This window comes from Pteropus alecto, unplaced genomic scaffold (assembly GCF_000325575.1).
Source record: "Pteropus alecto unplaced genomic scaffold, ASM32557v1 scaffold87, whole genome shotgun sequence".
Lineage (NCBI taxonomy): Eukaryota > Metazoa > Chordata > Mammalia > Chiroptera > Pteropodidae > Pteropus > Pteropus alecto.
Window position 1 is genome coordinate 1,403,026 of NW_006443225.1, and position 11,950 is coordinate 1,414,975.

General features: G+C 33.4%; 1 protein-coding gene across 5 annotated transcripts in view; it reads right to left on the reverse strand.

Moving 5' to 3' along the window:
• Positions 1–11,950, reverse strand: part of ATP6V1H (ATPase H+ transporting V1 subunit H) — a 117,389-nt gene that overhangs the window by 50,744 nt on the left and 54,695 nt on the right. For all 5 annotated transcript variants that reach the window (XM_006923963.3, XM_015598582.2, XM_015598583.2 and 2 more), the window contains 2 exons: positions 9,292–9,470; positions 6,881–7,006 (listed from right to left, as the gene is read on the reverse strand). In XM_006923963.3, the coding sequence (XP_006924025.1) occupies positions 6,881–7,006; positions 9,292–9,470 (305 nt within the window). The remainder of the gene's footprint in view (positions 1–6,880; positions 7,007–9,291; positions 9,471–11,950) is intronic.

Here is an 11,950-nt window from a genome sequence, read left to right on the forward strand (position 1 = left end):
AATCACCTCTTTCCCATTTTTCTATTTATCTATTCTCCTGCCAACATCTATCAAACACTTACTTTGGTTTGCCACTTTGTTTAAATAAAAATGTATCACATTTGGTAGTATATAGAAAATAAAGTCAAACAATAGAAATAGAGCTGCCAGAAAATACTGATTGGCCACATATATATACCTCCTCTGCTCCTTCTAAACATCCCACTAAAATGACAGTAAAAGGATTTTCTTCTTCTTAAGCCATAAACCCACAAGAAAGGACGATATGGAAAATAAAGCAATAGTAATAAAATACTAAAGTGAAAAATCAGAAGAACAAATGCTAAATAACGAGAAAACCAAAAACCAAGCTGGCAGTAAAGGAAGTTGAGCAGCAACCTAATTTCCAACACAGAACTGTTTCTCAGTGTTTCTATAAACCAGACTCAAACTGTGCTGCCCAATATGATAGTCACTGGCCACAGGAACTGGTTAAATTTGATCGAGATTAAATTAAATTAAAAATTCAGTTTCTCAGTCACACCAGCAACATTTGTACTGTACGGAACAACACAAACATAAACTATTTCTATCATCACAAAAAGTTCTATTGAAGTTGAAACAGAAAACGAAAAAATTTAAATGGCACAACTGACAGGACTGCCAAAAAAATCAAACACACAGGAATAAATCTAATGAAAGATGGATAAGACTATAACATTATCTGAAGGAAATCCTATATAAATGAAAGGATGTTCCATGTTCATGGACTGGAGACTCCCCAAATTTTAAAAAATATCAATTCCCCCTAGATTGAGCTATAAATTCAATTCCAACCAAAATTCTACTAGAACTGTTTATCCGATAAGTTTATTCTAAATGCATATAGAAATTCACAAAGCCCAAAGGCCCTGAGATATCTTAGAACAACAACAAATTCAGAGTGCTCATGCTGTCAGATACCAAGACTTACTACAAAGTACAACAGCAATTAATGTAGTACTGGAGCAAGAACAGACAAATGATGGAACAGAAGAAAGAATTCAGGAAGACATTAGCATAGGAGAGATTCTGGGCAGGGCAATTAAGGAAAGAAATAAAAGGCATCCAGTTTGTAAAGTGAGAAGTAAAACTATTTCTATTCACAGATGACATGATCTTGTACATAGAAAACGGAAATGAATCCACACACACAAAAAAAAACTATTAAAACTAACAAAAAGAGTGCAGAAAGACTGCAGAATATAAGAACAATATAACAAGTCAATTGTATCCCTATAAACTTGTCATGATCAAAAATGAGGAAAACAGTTTCATTTACAATAGCATGGAAAAAAATTTTAGAAATAAATTTAGCAAAAAAATGCAAAACAAAGTCTGAAAAACTACAAAGCACTGCTAAAAAAGAAATCAAATATGATATAAATAAGAAAGCATCACATGCATCTGAACACTAAAGATTGTTAAGAAATGGCAATACTCCTTAAATTGATTTACAGCTTCAACAGAATCCTTAATAGAATCCCAATCAGCTTCTTTATAGGTTTTAACAAGGTGATTCTAAAATTCACATGAAATGGCAAGGGACCCAGAAGAGCCAAAACCATCTTGAAAAAGAAAAACAGACTTCCAGTTTCCAGTTCAACATGTAAAGAGCTTGCACATCTTCACTATGGTCCTCACAAGAAAAGCTAAACAAATTGAAAATCAACACCTCTTCTTTGATCCAAGAGAAAACTGAGGTTCCAGGGAAAACAACTGCCATGTAAGCTAAAGAAATAGGCAAATAAGCACTTACATCTAACTGGGAGGAGAAGCTACTGCTAGATCAATCAACTAGAAGGAACACTTGAAGGGTAATTGACCAATTGCTGAAGATTGAGAAAGGACTAGCTTGAAAGATAAAAACATATATACACACCCAGCCATGCTGGATCCTCACTGTGCTCATCCAAATAGAAATAGATAATCTGAATAAGTATCTGCTAAAAAACATATATCCATTAAAGAAATTAAAGCAACAATTAATAACCTTCCAAAACAGAAAGTAATCTCATTAATAATCTCATTAATAAATTCTACCAAACACTTAAGGAAGAAATGATACTAATTCTCTACAACTTTTCCCAGAAAACAGAAGCAGAGGAACACTTCCTAATTCATTCTATGAAGCCAGCATTACTGTAATACCAAAATCAAACAAAGACATCACAAGAAAGAAAAATGACAGACAATATAACTCATGAATTGCAAAAATCCTCAAGAAAATAGCAGCAAATCAAACCTAACAATGTATAAAAAGAATTACGTACCACGACCAAGTCAAATTTATCCCAGGTACACAAAGCTGGTTCAATATTTGAGAATATATAAATGTAACCCATCGCATCAACAGACCAAGAATAAAAATCACATGACCAGATTAATATGTGCAGAAAAATCATTTGACAAAATTCAACACCTATTAATGAACTCTCAGCAAACTAAAAATAGATGGAACTTCAACTTGGTAAGAGAACACTTACAAAAACAAACAAACAAACGAATATATAGCTAACATCAAACTTAGTAATGAGAAACTAGATGCTTTCCTGATAAGATCAGAAACAAGTCAATGACGTCCTCTCACCACTCCTTCTCAACATATAGTGGAAGTACTAGCTGATGCAATAAGATAAGGAAATAAAAGGCATAAAGATCGGCAAGGAAGAAATAAAACCGTCTTTATTTGCAGATGACATCATAGTCTAAGTAGACAACTCAAAAGACTCTATTTTAAAACTCCTGGAATTAAACAATTATAACAAAGTTGCAGGATACACAGTTAATATATAAAAGTCAAACACTTGCCTATATACCAGCAATGAACAAATAGAATTTGAAATTTAAAACAAAATACCATTTACTTAGCACCCCCCAAAAAATGAAATACTTAGGTATAAATCTAACAAAATATGTCCAAGATCTATGGGAGGAAAACTATAAAACTCTGATGAAAGAAATCAAAGAAGAACTAAATAAATGGAGAGAGATTCCACATTCATTAACAGGAACACTCAATATTGTCACGATTTCAGTTCCTCTCAACTTCATCTATAGATTCAATGCAATCCCAATCAAAATCCCAGCAAGTTATTTCATGGCTATCAACAAGTTGATTCTTTAAATTTTATAAAGAGAAGCAAAAGATTCAAAATTGCCAACACAATACTGGAGAAGAACAGTCAGAGGATTGACACTATCCAACTTCAAGACTTACAACTTCAATAAAGCTATAATAATCAACAGAGTATGATATTGGTGAAAGAATAGACAAATTGATCAATTGAACAGAAGAGAAAGCTCAGAAATAGACCAACAGAAATATAGTCAACTGATCTTTGACAAAGAAGCAAAAGCTATGCACAATGGAGCAAAAAGATATTTTTAACAAATGGTGCTAGAACACCTGGATATCCACATGGAAAAAAAAGTAAATCTAGACACAGATCTTACACCCACCACAAAAATTAACTCAAAATGAATCACAGACCTAAATGAAAACCATAAAACTATAAAACTTCTAAAAAATAATATAGGAGAAAATCTAGGCAACCTTGGGTATGACAAAGACTTTTTACATACAATGACAAAGTACAATCCATGAAGATAAATTGGATTTCATTAGAATTAAAAACTTCTGCTCTGCGAGACACTATGAAGAAAATGACAAGCCAGAGATGGTAAGAAAATATTTGCAAAGCATGTATCTGATAAAGAACTTCTATCTAAAATACATAAAGCACTCTTAAAATTCAACAATAAATAAAACAAATGACTCAATTTAAAACTAGTTAAAAGACTTGAACAGACATCTCACAAAAAAGATACACAGATGGCAAATAAGCATACGAAAATATGATCAACACCATATATCATTAAAGAATTGTAAATGAAAACAAAAAGACAGTACTGCACATCTATTAAATGGCCAAATTCCAAACACTGACGACAGCAAATTGTGGAGAAGATATAGAGCAATAGGCACTCTCATTCATTTCTGGGGGAAATGCAAAACAATAAAGTCACTTTGGAAGACAGTTTGGCAGTTTATTACAAAACTAAACATAGTCTCACCATATAATATAGCAACTGAGCTACCACAGTATTTACCCAAATGATTTGAAAAATTGTCCATACAAAATCCCACAAACAGACATTTACAGCAATTTTATTTATAACTGCCATATTTTGAAATAACCAAGATAGCCTTCAATGGATAAACAAACTATGGTATAGTCATACAATGGAATATTCAGCAATAAAAAGAAATGAACTATCAAGCCACAAAAATACATGCAGGACCCTCAAATGCATATTGCTAAGGAAAAGAACCCATCCAAAAAGGTTATGTACTGTTTGATTCCAACTATATGACATTCTGAAAAAGGCAAAACTATAGAGATATTAAAAGTCAGAGATTGTAAGGGGGGTTCAGGAAAGGGAACTATAGAGATATTAAAAAGTCAGAGATTGTAAGGGGGGTTCAGGAAAGGGAAGAAAGGAAAATGAACAGGTGGAATACAGGGAAATTTTAGGGCAGTGAAAACTATTTTGTATGATACTGTAATAGGGGATATGTAATATTATGCATTTGTCAAAACCCAGAGAATGTGTAACACAGACAGCATGAAACCTAATGTAAACTATGAACTCCAGTTAAAAATAATGTGTAAATACTGGTTTGTCAATTGTAAGAAATGTACCACACTAAGACAAGATGTTAAAAATAGGGGAAACCGTGCCTGGTAGGGAATGAGAGAATATATAAGAAGTCTGTACTTTCTCCTCAATTTTTCTATAAACCTAAAATTATTCTAAAAATTATAGTCTATTAATTTTAAAAGTTAGTGTGTATATAGTAATTCTTGCAGTGTTTATAACAGCAAAATCTGGCAACAATATTAAATATCCATCAATAGGAGACTGATTAAATAAATTAAGATATCCTCAAAAAAAAAAGGAGGAAGTAAGTGGGGGACTCTCATTTCTAGATTTCAAAACACACTATAAAGCAACAATAATCAAGACAGTGTGGTACTCATATTAGGATAATTATATAGCCCAACAGAACAGAATTGAGAGTCCAGAAATAAACTCATGTGTCTATAGTCAACTGATTTTCAATAAGAATTCCAAGACAATTCAACGGGGAAAGAATATTCTTTTCAACAAATGTTACTAGAATAAATGGATAGCCAGAGCAAAAGAATGAAATTGGACTCTTACCTCACAAAATAGATCGAAGACCTAAATGTAAGTGCTAAAATTATAAAAATATTATAGAACACATAAGAGTAAATCTTTATAACCTTAGTTTTGGCAATTAATTCTTAGGTATGACACCAAAGCAAGAGGAATCAAAAGTAAATAAACTGGACTTAAGAGGAATCAAAACTAAATAAACTGGACTTCATCAAAATTTTTAAATGTCTCCTCTTCAAAGAGCACAATCAAGAAAGTGAGATGATAACAAAAAAAAAAAAAAGGGAGATAACACTTGCTAATCATATAACTAACTGATCAGGGACTTGTATCAAAAAAAAAATTTTACACACACACACACACACACACACACAAACTCTTATGACTAAATAAAAAGACAACCCAATTAAAAAATAAAAGAATCTGAATAGACATTTCTCCAAAGATATAAAATGGCCAATAACCACATAAAAAGATGCCTGACATCATTAGCCATCAAGGAAATACAAATCGAAACCACAATGAGATACCACCTCACACTCACTAAGACTGCTAGAATCAAAAAGTCAGACAACAAGTATTGACAAGGATATGGAGAAATCAGAACCCGTGTATGCTGCTGGAGGGAATATAAAATTGTGCAGTCACTTTGGAAAACAGTCTAGCAGTTCCCCAGATGGTTAAATATAGTTGTCATATGATTCAACAATTCTACTCTTGGGTATCTGCTCAAGAAAGAGGAAAAAAAACAAAGCCACACAAAAACTTGTACACAAATGTTTATTACCAGCATTTTTCATAATAACCCAATGTCCCTCAACCTTAAGTGGATAAATAAAATGTGATCTATAATGGAATATTGTTCAACCATAAAAAGGAATAAAGTATTAATAAGTGCTATGACATAAATGAACCCTGAACACTTTACAGCAAGTGAAAGAATTCAGTCTCAAAAGAACTAATATTATATGATTCCATTTATGTGAAATTTTCATAAAAGGCAAATCCATAGTGACAGAAAGTAAATTAGTGGTTACTAAGGGCTGGGTGGATGGGTGAAATAGACAGCTGATAAGTAAAGAACACAAGGCTTCCTTTTGGTGCTGTTTCAATTAATCATGTAATGAAAAAAATTAATCTTGACCCCTACTTTATACCTTACCCAAAAACCAATTCCAGATGAAATGGATATCTAAATGTGAGAGGCTAAACAATAAAGCTTCTAGCAAATGATACAGAAATATATCTTTATGACCCTGGGTAGGCAAAACTTCTTGACCATTACACAAAAAAGCACTAGCCATAAAGTAAAAGATTAATAAACTGAGCTACATTAAAAATTAAAGAGTGAAATGACACGTGCCAGAATAGGAAAAAACAGTTGTGATAAATATATATACAAAGAACTCCTATTCAGAACACAAACAGAACTCCTTTAAATTAAAAAATAAATAAATAATATACTTGAAAAGGCACTTCTAGAAAAAAGGTATCTAAATAGCCAATGAGCATATAAAAAGCTATTCAACCACATTAGTGAGCAAGAAAATACAAATTAAAACCACGGAATATACAAAATTTAAAGAGTGACAAAAACGTGTTTATGAGGATGTGGAAAAACAGGAACTAAGAGTGTAAACCGAAATTTCAAACTTACTTCAGGAGCTCATAATTCTTCTCATTTAACCTCACAGCATTTTCTCTCCAAAATTTCTCAGATTTGTGCACAGGACTCCATTCCAATCTTCCAGATTTAAGTTCAGAACTGTATTCATCAAATGAACTACAAAAATGTTTAAAGAATTCAAAGTTTATAAGAATCTGTGAGATCCTCCAAAATTAATCAAAATAATACATGTTCATTGATGATGACTTTTAACTACAAAGACTGATGACCATCCTTTGTACATTAACACACTATCACTAAACAAAGTTTAAATGGCTTAAATAAGCTTTACAAATCACGTGAAATTTATCCAGGGTAGGAAGGTCAAATTTGAATGCTTGTCATGAGATACTAAAAGGAGCACTTGCTTTCAAAATTCTTACCCGAATATTTACATAAATGTACATCTGTAAAATATCTGATAATCTAGCAAAGTTGCTATCATGCCACTTAAAATACTGTATTTGCCAGACCGCCAGATACATTAATGTAAACTGATATAAAAGTATATTACTTGAATATAAAATAGTATATTCTAATACTATTGCACTATAAATGTCATAAACTAGGAAACTGCATTACAAAAACAAAACACACATATTAGTACAATATTTTACAATGTGACTTCCAAAAGTGAAGAAGGAATTCATTGGTTGAATAATTAACTATAGATTAATTAAAAACAAAAACCTCTGTACACATAACAAACTGCAATGCACTTTAATTCAAAAATCATTTATTATGCATCAAATTACTTAACTACTCAATAATCCAGTGGACGAACACAGTGACAAGACATGCCTGGATTTTCTTCCAAATAAAAAGTTTTTTAAAAAGTAGCTATTTAATACCAAATGGTAATTCAGTATAACCAGGATTTACTGGTTAAATTGACCAGTGTCCTGTTGAATAAAGGAGTAATTTACTTTAATGTAAGCCCAGTTATTATAAGAAGTAAACTAGTATTGTTAACATTAATTTCCCAAATCTAAAACAGCAAAAACATTTCTTTCCACTATATCTATCATCCTATTAGTTTAATATGAATAGCAATACAATATTTTCAAATTACCAAATTCAGCATGAAAAATCATAAGTATTAACTATATTAATAATGATGTGGATTAAATAATTTAGAAAGCTAACTATCACTAGTATTATTTATTTTTAAAAAGGATCTTAAATCATTATTCCAGAGAAACTGAAGAAAAATTTTAAAAAACAAAGAAAATAGAATTTATAAAAACTGCAAGCCTATTGCTAGCCTATTATATTATAATCAACTTATTCATATTTGAAATTATAGAAAGACAAAAAATCATTTACCTCCCTCCACAAAACTCTGTTACAAACCACTGATATAGGTTATATCTCCCATCTCTATAAAAGCTTTTGAATATTAGGATTATAGGTTGCATTGAATTATCTGGTGAATACATTTCTGGAACACATACTATACTGAAGGCATTTTCTGGACACTTGAGACCTCACAGCAATCCTACAAAGTTAGAATTTTTATTGTTAATTTACCAAAGAAAAATTGAGACTTTAAAATGTCAGGAATCTTGTTCAAGGTCAAGTCAGTCTGGCTCCCAAACCCAATCTACCTACAGAGAAAGATTTATTTCTAAAGAGTAATTCTCTTTTAAAAATGTGTCAATAGCTAAAAATCAAAGAATACATGAGTTGTGGGGAAAGATCATCAAGATATTATTAAACAACAACCAAAAACAAGGTCTAGAACAATATGTAGAACCCCGTGTGTGCACACGTGCACAGGCGCACATGCCAAAGGCAGGGGGACTAGGAGGTTTTATGGAGGAACATACAAGAAACCAGGAGGAAGGAGGATGGGACTAGGTGGGGAAGATGCTAGAAGTGGCATGGAGTCCCTTCTGCACTGTGTAAGGGTTTTTGTTTTTTTTTTCTTTACTGTGTGTATATCATTTGCATAATGTTTAATACAAAAACATAAAGAAAACCACCAGGAACTTCAAAACAGCAGGAAAAAAAATATTCTATACACATATGGGCAAATCTTCTCCACTAATTAACTATTACTGCTTAAAAAGATTCTAAACCAGGAAAGATTCACAAAGGGTTCTGTGGTGGTGCCAACAACCTGTGGTAGTATATAGCCAGTCAGATTTTAGCACAGAAGGGTGGGAATCTCCCCAAAAGAGAAGAAATAATACACAATTCTGACTAATTGCTGCCATGGTAATGAGCCACTTTTTCCATATCCCCCAATATGTAATAGAAGGCATATTTTAATGAAATCTTTTGAGCTTACAGTTAGTAACAAATTTAGATTTCCCTAAAATACTAGACAAGTCAAACAAAACCCAATATATCCAGCCAATATAAGCCCAATATATATGTGAATAAAAAGAATAACACACCTAAGATCCTGGACACTCTCACCAAGTTTTTCCAAAAGAAATTTTATATCTTCACTGATATCTTCATCATCATACTTCTGCTGTTCCAAGTTCTCCAACTGTTTCAGAACTTTGCACTGAATCATAGCCAGAGCATATTCTTGGCGAGTTTCTCTTTCAGTTGATTTTTCTAAAAAGTTCTGGGTTAGACAAAGACATAATGAGAAACTATAAAATTTGTTATCTGATGTTCTCAGACCTCTGTACTTCCTTTCATACCCTCTCTCTTTCTATTCTCAAGTAAACTCTCATCTTTAAGTGGATGATTGTATTGCAAATCCTTACTTCTTTCCTAAGCATCTGTGCCATATCAAAAGTGTACTTCTGATTCCTTGCTTACTTACTGGCCTACTAAACATTTTAAATTACTGACCCAGACAAGCCTCAAAAACAGTCGTGATAAATATATATACAAAGAACTCCTATTCAGAACACAAACAGAACTCCTTTAAATTAAAAAATAAATAAATAATATACTCAAAACACTTAACATGTTTACAATGAAATCCTCCATAATCCTTTCTCACAGTCCTGCTCTTAAGCACACCATTCACTGGTCACCTAGAGCACTTACGATGATACTAAGGTAGACTGTTTCTTCAAGTATTTCTCTAGTTTCCCGTCAGTCACCTTTTTTCCCCCCTCCAATTAGCCTAAAAGTACACAAAGGACAGCAATAAAATAATTTTTTTTAAACACTCTTGCTTGAAAAATTATCAGAAAAGTTTTGTGATATTAAAATTCCCTACTTTTCTTCTGTGATTTTTTCCATTTTTAATAGTATTTATGAAACCAGCAAAGGAATCTCGGTATTTATAAAGACAAAATGTTCATCAAAAAATGAGTATTTCTGAGCAAGGACCATGTTCAGGCCTAGGGACAAGAACAAGAAAGTTCTCAAGATATCTACCTTCACCAATTTGGTAGAGAAGACCTGTAAAATGAAATCCCCCTCCCTGTCACAAAAAAATATATATATCTTGTAATAACAATTAATTCAAATCAACTGTATCAAAATTTGAAACTTACTTAGTTTTATAAGCAAGTTCTATTCCTAATAATTATGCTAAATAAACACAGAAAGAGATTTAGCTTAGCACATGAAAATTAGTGAGATCAACCCCCACATAAATTCCATAGGCATTTTTCACAGATATAGAAAAAAAAAAGTCCTAAAATTTGTATGGAACCACAAAAGACTCCTAATAACCAAAGCAATCTTGAGAAGGAATAAAGTTGGAGGCATCACACTCTGATTTCAAATTAAACTACAAAGCTACAGTTATCAAACTGTACAGTGATTATATTTAAAAAATTACGTATAGGAAGATGATAGAGGCTCTGTTCATCCCTCTGGCGAACAAATCAAAGTTGTGATGAAAACAAGGAGCAGCAACAAGGAAAAATCGCCTGGGATTTAAATGAACAAGCCATACAACTACGAAGAAATCCAAGAAAGCACCCTACAATGGCAGAAGGTAAGACGGAGCAAAGACGTGGGGCTACCCAGTCTCAAGCGGCTTAGTGAGATGGAAGCTGTGGCAGCGGCAGACACCTCTTAAAGGGGATGCGTCCACCAGAGGATTTTCACAGTGATGGACCTGCTCGCTCTGAGCACCAGTGCCAATTCAGCTGCACACAGGGGGCACCAGGGACTTACAGGGAGACATTGTCGGAGTGAGGGCTGAAGCGAGATTCGCTTAATACAGAAGTGCCAGCAGTATCCACTGTTCCCTGTTGAGCCTTCCCCATCCTAATGCGCAGACACAGTGCCGCCATAGCAGTGACATCATCGAACTGGATAACAGCAGTCGCTCAGTCCAAAGGATTCCCTTACACCCCGCCTACCCCAACTTGAGGCCCTACCCAAGCCACATCCAGGTGTATCCTCAGTGAGTCAGGTGCTCCTTGCTGAGACCCACACTGGTGGAGGCAGCCAACCTCAGTTTCTAGTGGCCTTTTGAGGCAACAGGTGGCCCCAGAAAAGTAGAGGCTTGGGCTAAACTTGGCCTGCAGCTGAATGGCTCTCAGGACTGTGCCACTAGATACCTACTTCACAAGGCCATACTAATTAGAAAAGGAGACTTAGGAGCTTTGCTTAGTACATTGAAACAGACACAGGAAAGGCAGCCAAAATGGGAAGACAAAGAAGCAGAAACCATATGACAGAACAGAGACCCAGATATAATGGAGTCAAGCAATCTAACAGATGCAGAGTTCAAAACACTAGTTATAAAGATGCTCAATGACCTTTTGGGAAGTATAGAGAACTCCAACAAAGAGATAAAAATGGAAATGGAAATTATAAAAGGGAACCAGTCTGAAATGGAGAACACATTATCTGAGATGAGAAGTATATTAAATGGAATAAACAAAGGAATAAACAAAGTGAATAAAGAAGAGGATCAAATGCCCTATCTAGAGGTCAGGAAAGCCAATTATGATATTTAATCAGACTGGCAAGAAAAAAGATGCCAAGACTATAAAAATAATTTAAGATGGATATGGGACACTATTAAGGCTCCAAATATTCGTCTGATCAGTGTAACAAGAAAATCTAGATGTTGAACAGCGGTTTGAAGAAATGATGGAAAACTTCCCTAACTTGGTGTAGGAAATG